We start from the raw sequence: 14,877 nt of genomic DNA, 5'->3' as shown, positions 1-14,877 counted from the left end.
GAAATGTGGCCACTCAAGCATGGTCAAATGCTCTCTCCTACCTTGAACACAGCTTGACAATTTTGTCAAACTAGGTTTCCTCTCACACGACAATGCCATCGTTTTGGACCTTTGCCTTCTATGCATGGCTTCTAAATATGCTCATTAGGCGACCTTCTCTTGCAATGCTCTTTTCTACCTTTTGAGCCCTTTGCCTCCTCTCACAAGGCACCACCTTCTCTCTCCATCCCTCTCTCCCTTCCCTTTATTTATCTCTATCTCTTTCTCTTTTTATTATTTTTATCTTTCCATGTCAGTCTCTCTCTATTTCTCTCTCCCTCCCTTTATTTCTCTCTCTCCCTCTCCCTCTCCCTCTCCCTCTCTCTCTCTATTTCTCTCTCTCTCTCTCTCTTTATTTTCCCTCCTTGCAGTCTCACCTCTCTCTCTCCCTCTCCCTTCCTCCTTTCTATCACTATCCATCTTCTCTTTTTATTTTTTTGTTGCCCCTCTCTATTTTTAAATTTTTCTCTCTTTCCTTATCTCATTATCTCTCTATTTATTTTTATCTCTCTCTCCATCCCTATCTCTATATATATATCTCTCTCTCTCTCTCTCCCTCATTCTCTTTACTTTTCTCATTTTTTAAAATTTTCACTCCCTCCCTCCCTCCCTCCCTCCCTCCCCCTCTTGCTATTTCTTGTTCTGTGTGTGTGTGTGTGTGTGTATGTGTGTCTATATATATATATATATATATATATATATAGCTCTTGCTCATTCACAAACATGCAAAATACTGCTCTTAGGTAATGATGCCTTTTTTTCCTAAGTACACCATCCCTATTTGCATCACTATTCGTATTAGTGACATAAGCAACGATGCTAATAGAGACATAAATAGCAACAAAAATAGTGATACTACGTTATCGCATTGGAAATGGCCATCATTATGGCGATACCACTTAACTGTGTCAGAAACGGTCCTTGTTATGCTTTTATTTCCTTGTAGTGAATATGAGTTTATATGCAAGTGAATCAATATTCTTTAGAATTTTAAATGGGCCTATAAAACATGGAGATAACATTGTATCTTTTCCAAGAAACAAGTTAATTCAACGAGGCTCAACTATCAAGAAAACCATATCACCTTCACTAAACTCTAACATTCTCTTTTTCTTGTCATGATATTTCTTTTACCTTAGTTGTATCTCTTTAATGTGTTTCTTCATTCTTTTTAAATTTTCATCAATTATTTTAAGCATTTTTTTTAAATTTTCTACTCTATTTAAAGCATTAAAAAATGAATAGGAGTCACATAGTTATAACCATACATTGTTTCAAATAGAGTCGTTTTAGTTTATGCATACAATGAACAATTCTATGAAAATTCAATTAAGCCCAAATATCCACTCTAGTTGTTTTATTTTTCATTTACATACATTTTTAGTATGTCTTCTATTAAGACCTGGTTCACTCTCTTTGCCTCTTCATCAGTTTGAGGATGAAATGTAGTACTCATCCTTAGTTCGGTTCGAATGGCCTTAAAAGTAGCTTGCCTAAAGTTAGATGTGAATTTTGAGTATTTACCATGAACAATACTTTTTTATATGCCATGCAAAAGAAAGATTTCTTTCACAAATAATTTAGCTACATTTAAAGCTGTGTCAATCTTTTTCATTGGAAATAAATGTACCATTTTTGTGAGTCTATCCACTAACACAAAGATACTGTCGTACCCTTCCTTGGCAACATGCAACTTAGTGATCAAATACATAAATATAGATTTTCACTTGTGAAAGGGTATATCCAATTGTTGCATTTCTTGAGGTATTCATTTCTGTTCAATTTTAACTTGTTGACATTCCAAACATTCCTTCACATATGTTCTAATGTCCTTCTTCATCCTTGGCCAAAAGAATGAGTTCTTGAATTTTTTGTAAGTCTTTGAAAATCAAGGATGAGCAGAGAAAGGCAAATTATGGCATTTCTTAAGAATTTCTTTCTTGAATTTGGAAGTAGCAAGAATACACAAATCATCCAAATAATAAATATTTCCCTGAAGTATATTAAATTTTTCATCACAGTTTTTTTCAAGTTTCTATTTAAGAACAATAAAATTTTAGAATACATGGGATCATCCTACACTTCAAGTCACGCAACATCAATTATGTCAGTTCTTCGTATAATAAATAAACTATTACACATATGCCTATGACTTAAAGCATAAGTAACTTTGTTTTCCTTTCTAGGGTATATATTTAATATCAAAGTCATATTCACATAGCAATCACGACCATCTCATTTTTAAATTATTTCACAAAGGCTAAGTAAAATATATTTTTGACTTTGATAATTAGCTCTCAACTCACATTTCACACCAAGTAATAAATGTCTCCAATATTTTAGAGCACGAAATATATTAGTAAGTTCTAAGTCTTGTACACAATAGTTCATCTCATGTCTCCTTAATTTGTGAGATTCATAAGCCACTACTCTCCCCTCTTGTGTCAACACATATATTTGTATATTCTAAAGATTATCAGGAACATGAGATATATCTTAGAAAGACACTTTATATTTTGAGAAAACATAACCTTTATGCTAAATTGAGTGAATGTTTCATTGTGCAAAAGATAAGATTTTTTATCTAGGAAGAGTTATTTCTAAACAGGAAACTCATATAGATCTAGAGAAGGTAAAGAAAATTGTCGATTGGCATATACCAAAATGTGTGAAAGATGTGAAATGTTTCTTAGGATTTGCTCAGCATGAGAAAACTCATATTCGAGGTTTTTCTAAGATAGCTAGTCCTTTGACTAAGTTAACTAAGAAAATTAAACGTGCACATTAAATTAATTTGACACCCAAAAAGGACAGGCATCCCTGTCAACTTATCGCTTAAGGAATCCACCTTGTGTATGAGCCCCGATAAATAAATATAGTTTTACGGAATCCACCGTGGAATAAAAAACTCATGGAATCCACTATGAAATATACCTCCTGGCATCATGTTTCCATAGGCTTATAATCCATCATTCTATACTTGATTAGCATATCCTATGCATATTGTTTCTGTAGTAGCCAAATTCCTTGAGGTGTACTCACTACCTCAATGGTAAGAAAATATTTCAACTCTAGCAAGTTTTTCACTTTAAACTCCATGTATAACATGTATTTTATTTCATTAATACCATGGTCATCATTTCTATTAATGATCAATTCATTTACATAGATGATGAAGACTACATATCCCAACCATAAGGTGGCACTACTTTTCTACTATTTTAGTAATTGTGATGAAACCACTTTTAGAAGATTCTTGAAATAATTATGCTCTAAAGCGTATGCCTAGAAGTGTCAAAAATACTTATATAAAGTGATAGAATTGAAAAGTAATTTAGTTTACTTATATCATTGAGTCAATTAGCCTATTTCATAAATAATTTTTCTTAAGAAAGTGCTATCAATGACATTGTTTTTTGTACAACCTAGCCATGCTTTTATCCAAATTAACTATGATTTGCATTTTCCATTTGATATCCAAGTTACTAAAAATGCAACCTAATCCAAGCATTCCATACTCTCAGTACATATTTTAATCCATAAAGTGCATTTCTTAGCCTACACAGATGATTCGGGTAATCAGGATATACATAATCCTCAACATGTTTCGTGTGCACTTTGTCAATCTATTCTCCATTCAAAAGTGCATGTGTGACATCCATCTACCAAAGCTTCATCCCTTAGATAGTTCCAAAGTAATGATAGTTCTCATGGCTACCTACAAAAGTAATGACAGTTGCCATTGAAAAGAGGTCTCAACTGAACTCTCCACCATGATCTGCTCACACGCTACAAACTAGAGTAGTTATGTCTCCACAAACACCTTCCACTCGCAAAAATAGGAGCTTGCCTTGCTCTTATACTCTGAAAAATTAGGCTACATATAATGATTGAAGTTGTTGACAATCAACATCAGATACTTGGTCTTCCCAAGGGAGTCCTTGCCCATAGGGATGCAAAGGTCAATATGAACCAGCTCATGCAGAGTAGAAGCCCTCTTACTAGCATTCTAAGGATGTGGCTACATATGTTGGCTGCCGATCAAACAGCTAGGAGACAAACTATGAGCAAGAGGGAAGTAGGAAGTCCGTCCACCATCTCCTTTCAAAAATCTTGTTTTATAGTATTAAAATTGAGATGATCATAACAAGCATACCAAAGTAGTTGGAATTCATGGGAACACCTCATAGCTAAGGTTGTGAGTATGTAAAGCCCACCCTCCTAGGATCTTGCCCAAAGAATGGCACTGTAGAAGTATCCTCCATTGTCACTGCATTTTGGTACATATGACATGAATACCAAACCATGTAAGACCATGAACAGACAAGAAGTTAATTTCTTGTCATCTTCCTTCTTGTCCTTGCCATCTTTAACTTTTCTACACTTGTGCATACTTGGGCCTCTTCTTCTTCTTCTCATCATTCTTTTCATCTTCCTTCTTGTCCTTGGCATGTGCCTTCTTTTTCTTTTCTCCACTTGTACTTGTAGTAAATGACTTGGTTGAGCTAGAACAACTAGCCCCAACCTCTAAAAGTTGCCTGCTGTCATGCTCCAAGTCAAGTAGTAAAAGCTTCTCGCTTAAGAGTATCTCCTACGTTCTTGATGTGATAAGGCTAGTGTAGAAAACATCAAAACAAGGAGATGGCAAATAAGTCAAAAGGATCATAGCCATGTGTTCAAAGGATATCATCTGACTAAGAGAGGCAAGCTCACCTCTCATGTCCTCCATCTTTGTGATATGCTCCTTTATAGAGGAGGAATCATGAAGACTAAGCATTTAAAACTTCTTCTCAAGGGAAATCTTGTGGACAAACATCTTATGTTGATATAAATATGCAAGCTACTTCCACACTTCTGGTGCAATCCTCAGCATGTGAAAATGTAGAAGGACAGAATCCTGTGAACTCATAAAAGAGAAAGGATTAGGCTTGAGAGTTAAGATGATCCCACAAGGCTGCATGGTCCATAGAAGTTCGATTTGCTAGATCCTCCTTAGGACGAGGGATGGAATGTGAAACAAGAGCCAAATGACCAAAGATGTCAAGTATACACTCCACCTTACATGACCAAAACAAATAGTTCAAACCACCTAGTTTGTGTTATTTAGGTGATGAGGATAATTTACGCACCTACAATAAGGATATCAATGACAATATCTTCATTGAGGATGAAGTCTTCAGTGAAAGATGAATAGAAGGGGGATGGATGCATGATAATCTCGTCTCTGCTCAAAAGAGTATCTAAAAAGAAGATCCTCCTCGGAGTCATCAAAGCTCATAAACTAGTAAGATATGATTGATATTGTAATCACTTAGAAATCTACATTTTGATGGATACAATGGAAATCATAGAAGGTAATCAACTTACAGAGACGATAGATGCGTCATTTGTCCCGAAAAATCTATTAGCTAAACAACTTGGAAGTTGTCACTTGTACCAAGTTATTATCATGCACAAGATGTGATCACCTAAAAAATGTAGAAATTCATGCCACTTCATGGACGAATGCTCTGATGTAGAACCTAGAGAGTATTGCCTGGCTGTTATGAAGCTCAAATGGGGTAAGCCCTAATTCAGAGTGGTGGAAATCCTAAAATGCAAAAATGGCACAAACCCTAATTCACAAAGGTGCAAACCCCAAAACACAAAGTGAGGTGCAAACCCTAACCCTAAAAGAGTGCGGTGTCCTAGAGAGGTGACCTAACACTAACCGTAATTTGTGTCTACATAAGGGCCTCGGGGGGGTCACTCATGAATATATGTATATATAACGTGAGTTTAAAATAATGAGTTTTTAAACACCATTATTATACATTTTTTACATACAGAAGGGTGTCATATAAAGGGGTTACTTACAGATTGAATAGAAAAGGGTTGTGTTTTATTCAAGGAAAATTCAGAGATTAGGATATTTATAAATAGGCCATGAATGCACGTTATATAGAGAATATATATATAGTGAACTCCCCGAGATAAGGGTGCAGGGGGGATTCACTAGTATTAATAAGGGGACGTCACCTACATGCAAGAAATATATGAAAATACCCCTTATCTACCCCCTATTTATGGGACCTTACCTTATAAAATGTACATTCCTTCCCTTAAATAACCCCCCTCCCTTACACTCACGTGGTACCATACGGCAAACCCTAGTGGACCCCTCGAGTAAGGGTGGAAGGTCTTAGTTGTAATCACCCCGTTGGTCAAAGCTCTTCAATCTTCGTCTCTTTCTCTCTCAAGCACACATAATATTAATATTTGAGAAATGTTTGGAAAAATAAAATACCAAATTACAGTGATATTGGTATAAGATATGAGAGACTTGTATTTTTTTTCACCATCCAAGAATAATGAAAACAATCTCTTCATCTCCTTACTTCTTGCAAGCTTTAATGGCTTTCTTTGCTTTCTCTCATTCTAGTCTTTCCCTCTTCTTTTTTCTCTCTTTTGCACTATTCTCTCTCTTATCTAGTCTCCCTCAAAACACACATACACACACACACACTCTCTCTCTCTCATAATATGTGTAGGCAATAGGTACCTTCGTGGCAGAGCAAGGATGAGGCAAGGGGCGTTGACTGTTGGATGATTTTATTTTGGAACAAGAGCTAAACGGCCACTTCACCACCACCTGCTGGTCAAGTAAGCTAAGCAAATGGCAGTCGCACCAAAAATAGGACCGCCATAGGAACCGCCTCATTAACGTTAACCTTGTTGGCCTTAACCGGCTGACTCCGCCGCCTACATCATGTGACCTAACCTCGACGAGACCGGGAGACCAGCCTGTAAGTCACAACGTCGGCATTTAAAAAGGACTGAAGGACCGACTCGGAGGTGTCTTTAAGCCTATATCTTATTCCAGCTCCGATTACAAGAAGCCGCTGCATTATATTCCAGTCTTACAGACGTTGAATTTAACGCAGACCTACTGACCTACGAAATGGATATGGCCGCCGACGAGTATTTAGCGCAGATCATATCACGGATTCGCGAGGTTGACATGGTGATCGATCACGTGATAATGTGGGTCACTGGCTCCGACTATTGCCTGGACCTACTAAGCGACGTCATGTCCCTTCAGGAAGAAGAGCAGGTGAGATCGGGAGAGTTGACAGTGATCACAGACAGGGTTTACGGAGACGAGAGGACGATGCAGCTGTTAGGCCTGGGAAATAGAATAATGGTCACGCTGCTCTCAGAGACGCACTTACAATCATGCGCGCGAGTTGGTCGCCGACTGATGGCTTGACCGCCACGTTGGCGCCTTCACGTCAGCAGTTGCCTGCCAGCAGGTTCGCGATCGACGCGCTTCAGTCCATCGAGCAGGCCCTTCTGCACGATCGCCATCAAAAGAAGGATGAAGACGAGGTCGACGTCGTCGTGTGCTCTGTCTGTTTGGATACGCATGCTGGCAACCTCTTAACGCAGCTACCATGCGGGCACAAGTTCCATAGAGCCTGCGTAGTCTCATGGCTGTCTAAAAGCAACAGTTGCCCCCTCTGCAGACATGAACTGCCCTGCGAGGACCAGTGCTACTGACCTATCCGCGCTGCGATACGTCGTGGAAAAGCTCACGAGAGAGCTCAAGCACTTTCAGCCGACAACGCGTTGATATAACGGTATCAAATGATGAAAGCAAACATTTTTGAAATAGAGAAAAACGACAGTAGCTATGTCATCTCTTATTGAGAACAATGACGAGAGTGGTGCCATCCCTCATTGGCATATGTTCATAACATTTTAGAAGAAACGCTTCAACAACAAAGATTACATTAAAAATTTTATAGTTGTCAACTCTCACACATCATACATGGACAATTATTGTTGATGGCAATAACATATATCTATTTACTAGATATAGTCACCTCTCATACATAAAGTAAACAGTAAGTATTATCAACCATAATCAAATTTTAGAAATAAAGGATATATTGTATGCTATGAATACCTTATCAATACCAACTCTAGACACATTGATAAGTATGTATGCATATATACACACACAAATTCATGATTTTAGCACATTTGAAACAAAGTGAAATCAAGTATACTCACAAAATTTCTTTTGGTTTAATACAAGCCTTCATTTCATCTTCAAGTTTTTGCCTCATTAGTTCTAAACACCTTCCTTTTGTTTTCAAAAGCAATACTCATTGTTGTATTGATCTCAACTAAAGTTTTAGCACCCATATTCTTCTATTGTGAAGAATGGTTGTTAAGATGTGTTTCATCAAGCTTATGTACTTTCCTTCAAGACCATTTCGTTAGTTTTGAACTATTATAGTCCTTTATGCCAAGAGGGCCATGTATCTATTTGGTGCGAGTGCATTTAATGGTTTTCTTTTTTAGTGATTGCATCGGATACGTTTGACGAAGTGTGCTTCGATGAACCCTTTGCTCCGTAGGAGCTTCTTGTGGCCATTCAAAGTGGTGTCGTTGCCTTTTCGAGTATTTTTCTAAAACTGAAAATGTTATATGTGTATGTGGGGTTTTTTTTATTTTCATTTGTGGGGACCGGCAATCAAGGCATGAAGTCCTAGGGTTAGGTGTATCTAGGGGAGATTGGAGTACTTGTCTACCTCTTATCAAGACATTGTGAGGCATTAAAGACCTGTTTTGGAAGGTAGTCGTAGTGACCATGTTCTCCTAGCCTACCAAGCACCTATTCTAGGTGTCCTTGCTAGTATGAGGCAGTTAGAGAAGCTTGCTGAAGTATAAAGAAGAGAAAGTTTTGAATATATCTACATATAAAATTAGAGAGGTGTGTAAAAAGGAGTTCTAACCTCTCACCTAAAGAAGAAATGAACAAAAATTGAAAAAGCAATTGATTATTGCCTTGTAAAGACTTGGTAGGTTCTTGGGGGACAAGTTAGTAAGTTATTCATGAATATATGTGTGCATTACGTGGATTCAAAAGAATGTATTTTTTAAATACTATTTTTATACATTTTTTACATATAGAAGGGTGGAATATAAATGGATTATTTACAGATTGAATAGAAAAGGGTTATGTTTTGTTCTAGAAAAATTCATAGATAATGATATTTATTAATAGGCCTTAAATGCATGTGATGTAGAGGATATAGATATAGTAACTTCCTCGAGAGTTAGACCCAAGGCCAATGCCTTGTCTTCTTAGGGGTAGCATTTAGCCAAAATAAAGAATAAGGAAGGTCAGAGAAGAAACCAAAGTGACTGAAATTAGAAAAATTTAAGTATCACCTTGTGAGAAGCTTTGGTAGGTTCTTGGGTGCCGAGTTAGGACATGAGGCCAATGCCCTATTCTCCTTGGGTTACTCTACACTTAGCACTCTTCTTTTTACATGCTTGAGTATGGAAATTTTAAAAGATAAATGCGTTAATATCTAATGACCAGGCTATAGAAGTCCTTGCCTAGTAGAAGTTCGTGATCTAGTTGTCATTAGTTAGGTAGGTAGTTCATGCCACCACTAGGATGACCTCTTGGATGGTTCTTTGAGCCAGTCGGTGTTGTAGCAGTTGGTTAGCGACTCACTCTAGATTTGTTTCTGATTATGTTGTATTTATCCCTTTAGGATTTTCATGTCTTGGTTTTGTTAGGTGGTAGAGGGAGAGCTATTCTTATGCTTTGTTGCGTATATTTTTTGTGGCAGCTTAATGTTTTTTCTTGTTGTTGTTTGTGCAGATCAATTCGTGGGATTCAATGGGCTGAGTTGCCCTATCCCATGGTTTTCAATGAGAGTAGATTTTAAAGTCTATTTTTGAAGCGGAAGAGAGACTAAGATGTTATAAAATACCAAATTTTCATGCAAAATGAAAAGGTTGTGAATCGATGAGCTAGAGTTTTCCTAAATGGAGTTCAATGCCAAGAATCCAATGCAAGTTTTGATTTTTTGATCGAAGTCCATTTGACCCTCATTTAATCCTCTCACGATTTTGTGTTATGAAGTAGCTACATGATCCAAAAGCTAGAAAGTGTGTCACATTGGCTAGTTGGCAGATTTTTACATCACAAGGCTAGTTGTCCAAATGCATCTCAAATATGAGAACCTTTGCCTCCTCAAAAGCGAAAAAATCACTTTGGCAGAAGTGTGAACACAACAATGTGTACGGATGTTTTGAAAAAACAAGCTTTATGAACCAAAAGTTGCATCTTTTTAAAACTTAGGGCCGGGGGGGGGGGGGGGGGGGGGCACTATTTTTCTTTGCACCCCTAAATCCTCTATTTTTCGTCTTTTTTTTAAATCAACAATCATTTGAGGAATCATGAGGGTAGCATGCTCTACCATTTTTTGGCTCTTCATTGCTAGTGATCAGATCATTGAATTTTACACATTAAACAAAAATATTTGATTTTAGTATTTCTCTCTCCTATCTCCTCTCTCCTCTTATGAACTGTTATTATGGATGAATGTAAAAGAGGGGCATGGGCTGAGATGGACGTTTTTTGTCAAATGATCATGTAGGAGTGGAGAGACGCATGAATTGGACTTGGATAGATTGTGAGAGGCCATGGAAGAGCGTCAATGGGTCTCAACATCAAAAAATGCACGTCATAATGAGTGGTTTTATGATAAAAAATGAGAATTTCTTGTTTTATGATGAATTCTTGTTTGAAATGGTTAGCAATGCTTGGATTTGATTGCCAATCCTCTATATTGATCACACATGTTGAAAGAATCATGAAAAAATCAGTCATATAATTATTTTATATAAAACACGCAAAACTCGAGATAAGACGTTCAAGGGAAAAGATGCGGTTCTTGGGTTTTTGTGTGCATTTGTCGTTTTCTATGAAATGAAAAATGAAAAAAAAAAAAATTATAAGAGGAATCTATCTAAACTTGAAAATGAGTAATTAATTGTGATTTTATATAAATTATCAAAAATAAAAAAATGATTTTTGTGTCATAAAAATAGGAAAAAATAAGATTAATGTGTGTGGATATATGATGGAGATGAAGCATTAGGTTTAATATTATTTCAGTCCCATTTCTTTGTTAGAATGAGTTTTTATCACTTTCAAATAAAGAAAAATACATTAAAAACCATGCCTTACACTTATCAATGTATACATTTTAAATGGTACGGGATAGGCAGTTGTTGAGTGATTGAAGTGCGTTAAACTTTGTTGTTTAATGTTTCATATCTTAAAGTGTTTGCGGTTGTTTAAAAATAAAAGGAACTAGTAGCACAAGGAAGCTCGAGGCTAGCCCTAGGCAACGAAGCACTCGCGTAGAAAAGGAAATCACAAAAAGAATTGTCTTCGCACTTTCACATTGCTGATTCTCAATGAATATTTTTTTGAGCACAATGGTCATATTCACACTTGCATTGATGCACCACATGGTATCATATCCTACATGCATAGCACCTGTTTGTATGAGTGATGACCCGACACTGAGAGTTTGAGGTTTTCCAGGCCATAGGGCTAGATATTATGTTCCTTGGGAGTTATTTGGTGAGTTTTATCTATCGTCTCCTAGTCTATCGTCTAATTAAAAGATTGTACTTTTATTTTAAAATGTATTTTATGTTCATGGTGTATCTTGGGGCCAATCCGTGAGGTGTAGGAGAGTTATAGTGAAGCCGCAATGATCATCCGAGGGGTGCTCCCTATGTGTGCTATGTGGTGTATAACATCAGCATGTTTAGGGCCTCCTTTTGAGGAGTGGAGAAAGAATTATTCGTTGGACTAAAAAATCGTACAAAGAAAAATCTCTTAGACACTTCTAGCCGCAAGGCCATATGGGGTGATTTTAGGTGAGTAGTAGAGGCTTGGACTGGAGCCTTAGTGCTAATGTTTGGCCTATTTTGGGTCCCAAAAGGGGGAGAGAGACAGAGAGAGGGAGATTAAAATAGATTGAGTAAGAGAAAGGATAAGAGATGGAGAGGTAGAGAGAGATGGATAGACAAAAGGAGAAAGGGTGAGAAAGACAGATGGAGAGAAGATAAGAGAGAGGGGATGAGAGAGTGAGTGAGAGAGGGAGACGGAAAGGGAGAAGCAGATGGAAAGAGAGAGAGGGAGGGAGGGACATATATATTTATATATATATATAGATAGTGATGGAAAAAGAGAAATAAGGGGTAATTAAGAGAGAGATGAAAAGAGAGAGAGGGAGAGGGAAATAAGGGTTTTACTTTTTTTCTTCTTTGTTAAAGTTGTAATTATCTTGTTTTGTTTGTATATGTAGATGAAGGGGCATGCTATCTTTTATCTTATTATAGGTGTCATTTTGCATTGTGTCATGGGGGCTTGCATATTCAACAAAATATTTCAAGTGACCTTGGAGGCACATGATGAGGAGCAAGGCATTGTGCTCATCCTATGTATGTTATGCACATCGTCTCGTGAGGAGATCCATGTCCTCATCTAGAAAAAGTAATTCTCAAGGAGCAAGCCCTAATGCACTAATAAAACATAACACCATATTAGAGATTTTAGGAATTTCCCAAGTCCCACTTTTAATGAACGTCTTACTTTTGTGAATGAAAGAGAGCACTATGTTTATGTTTATCTTGAAAGGGCACTTTGTATGTTACAAATATGAGATCACACATCTTGAGAGCTTAAATGATGAATGTAAGCTATGTGGCTATTGGGAAATTTGGATTTCACCTCTATCTTTTCTAGCATACTAACAAAATAGGATGTTGTATGGTGGTGGAAACATCAAGGAGGCTTAACTAGTATATACCTAGGAAATTTCCAGGTTTAATGTAAGAATACAAAGGTTTGATGGAGTGGAGAGAGAATTTAGAATCCAAGAGTCTTAAACATTGTATGAAAATATGTTATCATGGCCAAAACTTATAATGCTATGGATTTGAAGATATTATAATATGAGTTTTTTCTTTTAGAAATAGCATCATTTAAAGTGACATGTATAAGTTTCATGAACTACGACCTTAAAAGAGTAACCACTAACTAAGTGTGGTTTAATAACTTGATCTAATACCATATAGTAATAAGTTTGGATGACCTATGATGTGATGGTTTTTTTTTTATGTAAACCAATAGACACAAGTATATTAAATAATTGCTCACCCCATTTGCATTATTTGTATGTATATACATGATATATATATATCTTTTGTTCAAAATATCTATCTATCTTAACAATATATGGACAAGATGGATATTGGCTTTGGCCAAAATCAACTAGCTTCACACTTTGACTAGCTAAATGAACTTTCATATAATAAAATGAACATTTATATACCACGCTAGAAGTTTATGATTTTTCTAAGACTAAAGATTTAACCTCTGACCGACGATTTGTGTTTCTAAAGAAATAGAAATACAATTTATTATTAACTAAGACTTATTTGTTAGCTAAGACATAAAGTACAAAATTGGACTTAAACCGCTTTATAAGAAATTTCAACATAATTAACTAATGTTATTGAAAGAATTAAAAACATTAAGTATTTTCTCTCATTGATATTGGTGGTGTTTAAGAACACCAAGGTAACTACATACAACACTTTAAATTTCTAACAAGCATATATTTCATAGCCATACAAAAGCCCTTAATGTAATGGATATATTTACTATGAAAGTCAAAATTAGTCCATATAGAGTCATTGTCTTGCTGCATCATGTATATTGGAAAAATACAACTTTTGTAGATAATTGCACTCCATTTATGAAATGTTTGTGATATTCTAACTCATGAGTAAGTTGCATTACTTTCATATCTTTCAAAGTAGAGACTAAAGGAGTCTCCTTCAACTTGGATAATTGTGAGTTGTTCAATGTAAGTGATAGACGATGTGAGGCATTTGTTGAGTATGTTTGTATAATAGATGGTCATAAAGTACAAAATAGGATTTAAACCACTTTATAAGAAATTTCAACACAATTAACTAATGTTATTGAAAGAATAAAAACATCAAGTAGATTCTCTCATTGATATTGGTGGTGTTTAGAAATACCAAGGTAACTACATAAAACACTTTAGATTTTTAACAAGCATATATTTCATAGCCATGCAAAAGCCTTTAATGTAAGGGATAAATTTATTATGAAAGTCAAAATTAGTCCATATAGTGTCACCGCCTTTTTGCTACATCATGTATATTGGGAAAATACAAATTTGGTAGATTTTGTTTAAAATGTTTAGCTGCACTACCATTTATGAAATGTTTGTGATATCCTAACTCATGAGCAAGTTGCATTGATTTCATATATTTCAAAGTAGAGATTAAAGGAGTCTGCTTCAACATGGATAATTGTGAGCTATTCAATGTAAAAGACAGATGACGTGAGGCATTTGTTGAGGATGTTTGTATAATAGATAGTCTCTTGAAGCGAGAAGTAATTGAAGATTGAATATATATACAATCTTTATCAATCATGGTCTCATGCGGTGCTGATGATGAAGATGAAATACCATCATTCTCTGCTCTAGTCCATTCATCAATGACAACCTTGAGTTGAGCATACAATTCATGTCCATATTGAACTGGATCCTGTCCATATCGATCAAACTTGATGACTTCACGTGCATCATGGTATTTTCCTAAGCGAGTCAAATAGGGTAGAAGTTCTTTGATCAAGATAGAGTCCTCACGGCCAATATCAAATGTTTTTGGATAAATACAATTCTCAACAGGATTTGGAGATCCTTTGTAAGGACTCTCATCTATGAGAATAGTCTTGGTATGTTGACAAACATCTCCATATTGATCCCATCCATACTTTAGAGGCTTGAACATTGCTTCTACTCCCATCTTATCTGGCCTATATATGATTTTGAGTCGATGTCTATGAAATTGTTCTTGGCCCCAAATCATGAAGAAATGATACTTCCTTTTTACATGAATCTCCAAGTACTTAATAACTGCCATGATATT

The 14,877-nt window shown here is 36.1% G+C and overlaps 1 protein-coding gene across 1 annotated transcript; it reads left to right on the top strand.

Annotated features, from left to right (window-relative positions):
• The first annotated feature begins 6,979 nt into the window (after nucleotides 1–6,979).
• LOC148011414 (uncharacterized) lies at nucleotides 6,980–7,578 on the top strand. The gene is made up of 2 exons (XM_087670359.1): nucleotides 6,980–7,132; nucleotides 7,216–7,578. Exons 1-2 carry the CDS (start codon nucleotides 6,980–6,982, stop codon nucleotides 7,576–7,578), a joined length of 516 nt encoding a protein of 171 aa, XP_087526485.1.
• Nucleotides 7,579–14,877: the final 7,299 nt, after the last annotated feature.

The sequence above is a fragment of the Lygodium microphyllum genome, chromosome 28 (genome assembly GCF_053477565.2).
Source record: "Lygodium microphyllum isolate KBCC chromosome 28, Lygodium_microphyllum_v1.1.10, whole genome shotgun sequence".
Lineage (NCBI taxonomy): Eukaryota > Viridiplantae > Streptophyta > Polypodiopsida > Schizaeales > Lygodiaceae > Lygodium > Lygodium microphyllum.
The sequence above is the reverse complement of the archived record's forward strand: the minus strand, read 5'-3'. Positions and strand labels throughout refer to the sequence as shown.

Excerpts from the sequence above, each read along its gene's own strand:
- LOC148011414 (XM_087670359.1), top strand. The coding sequence starts at position 6,980 with ATGGATATGGCCGCCGACGAGTATTTAGCGCAGATCATATCACGGATT. Across the intron at positions 7,133-7,215 it reads CCCTTCAGGAAGAAGAGCAG|AATAATGGTCACGCTGCTCT; the intron begins GTGAGATCGGGA and ends CCTGGGAAATAG.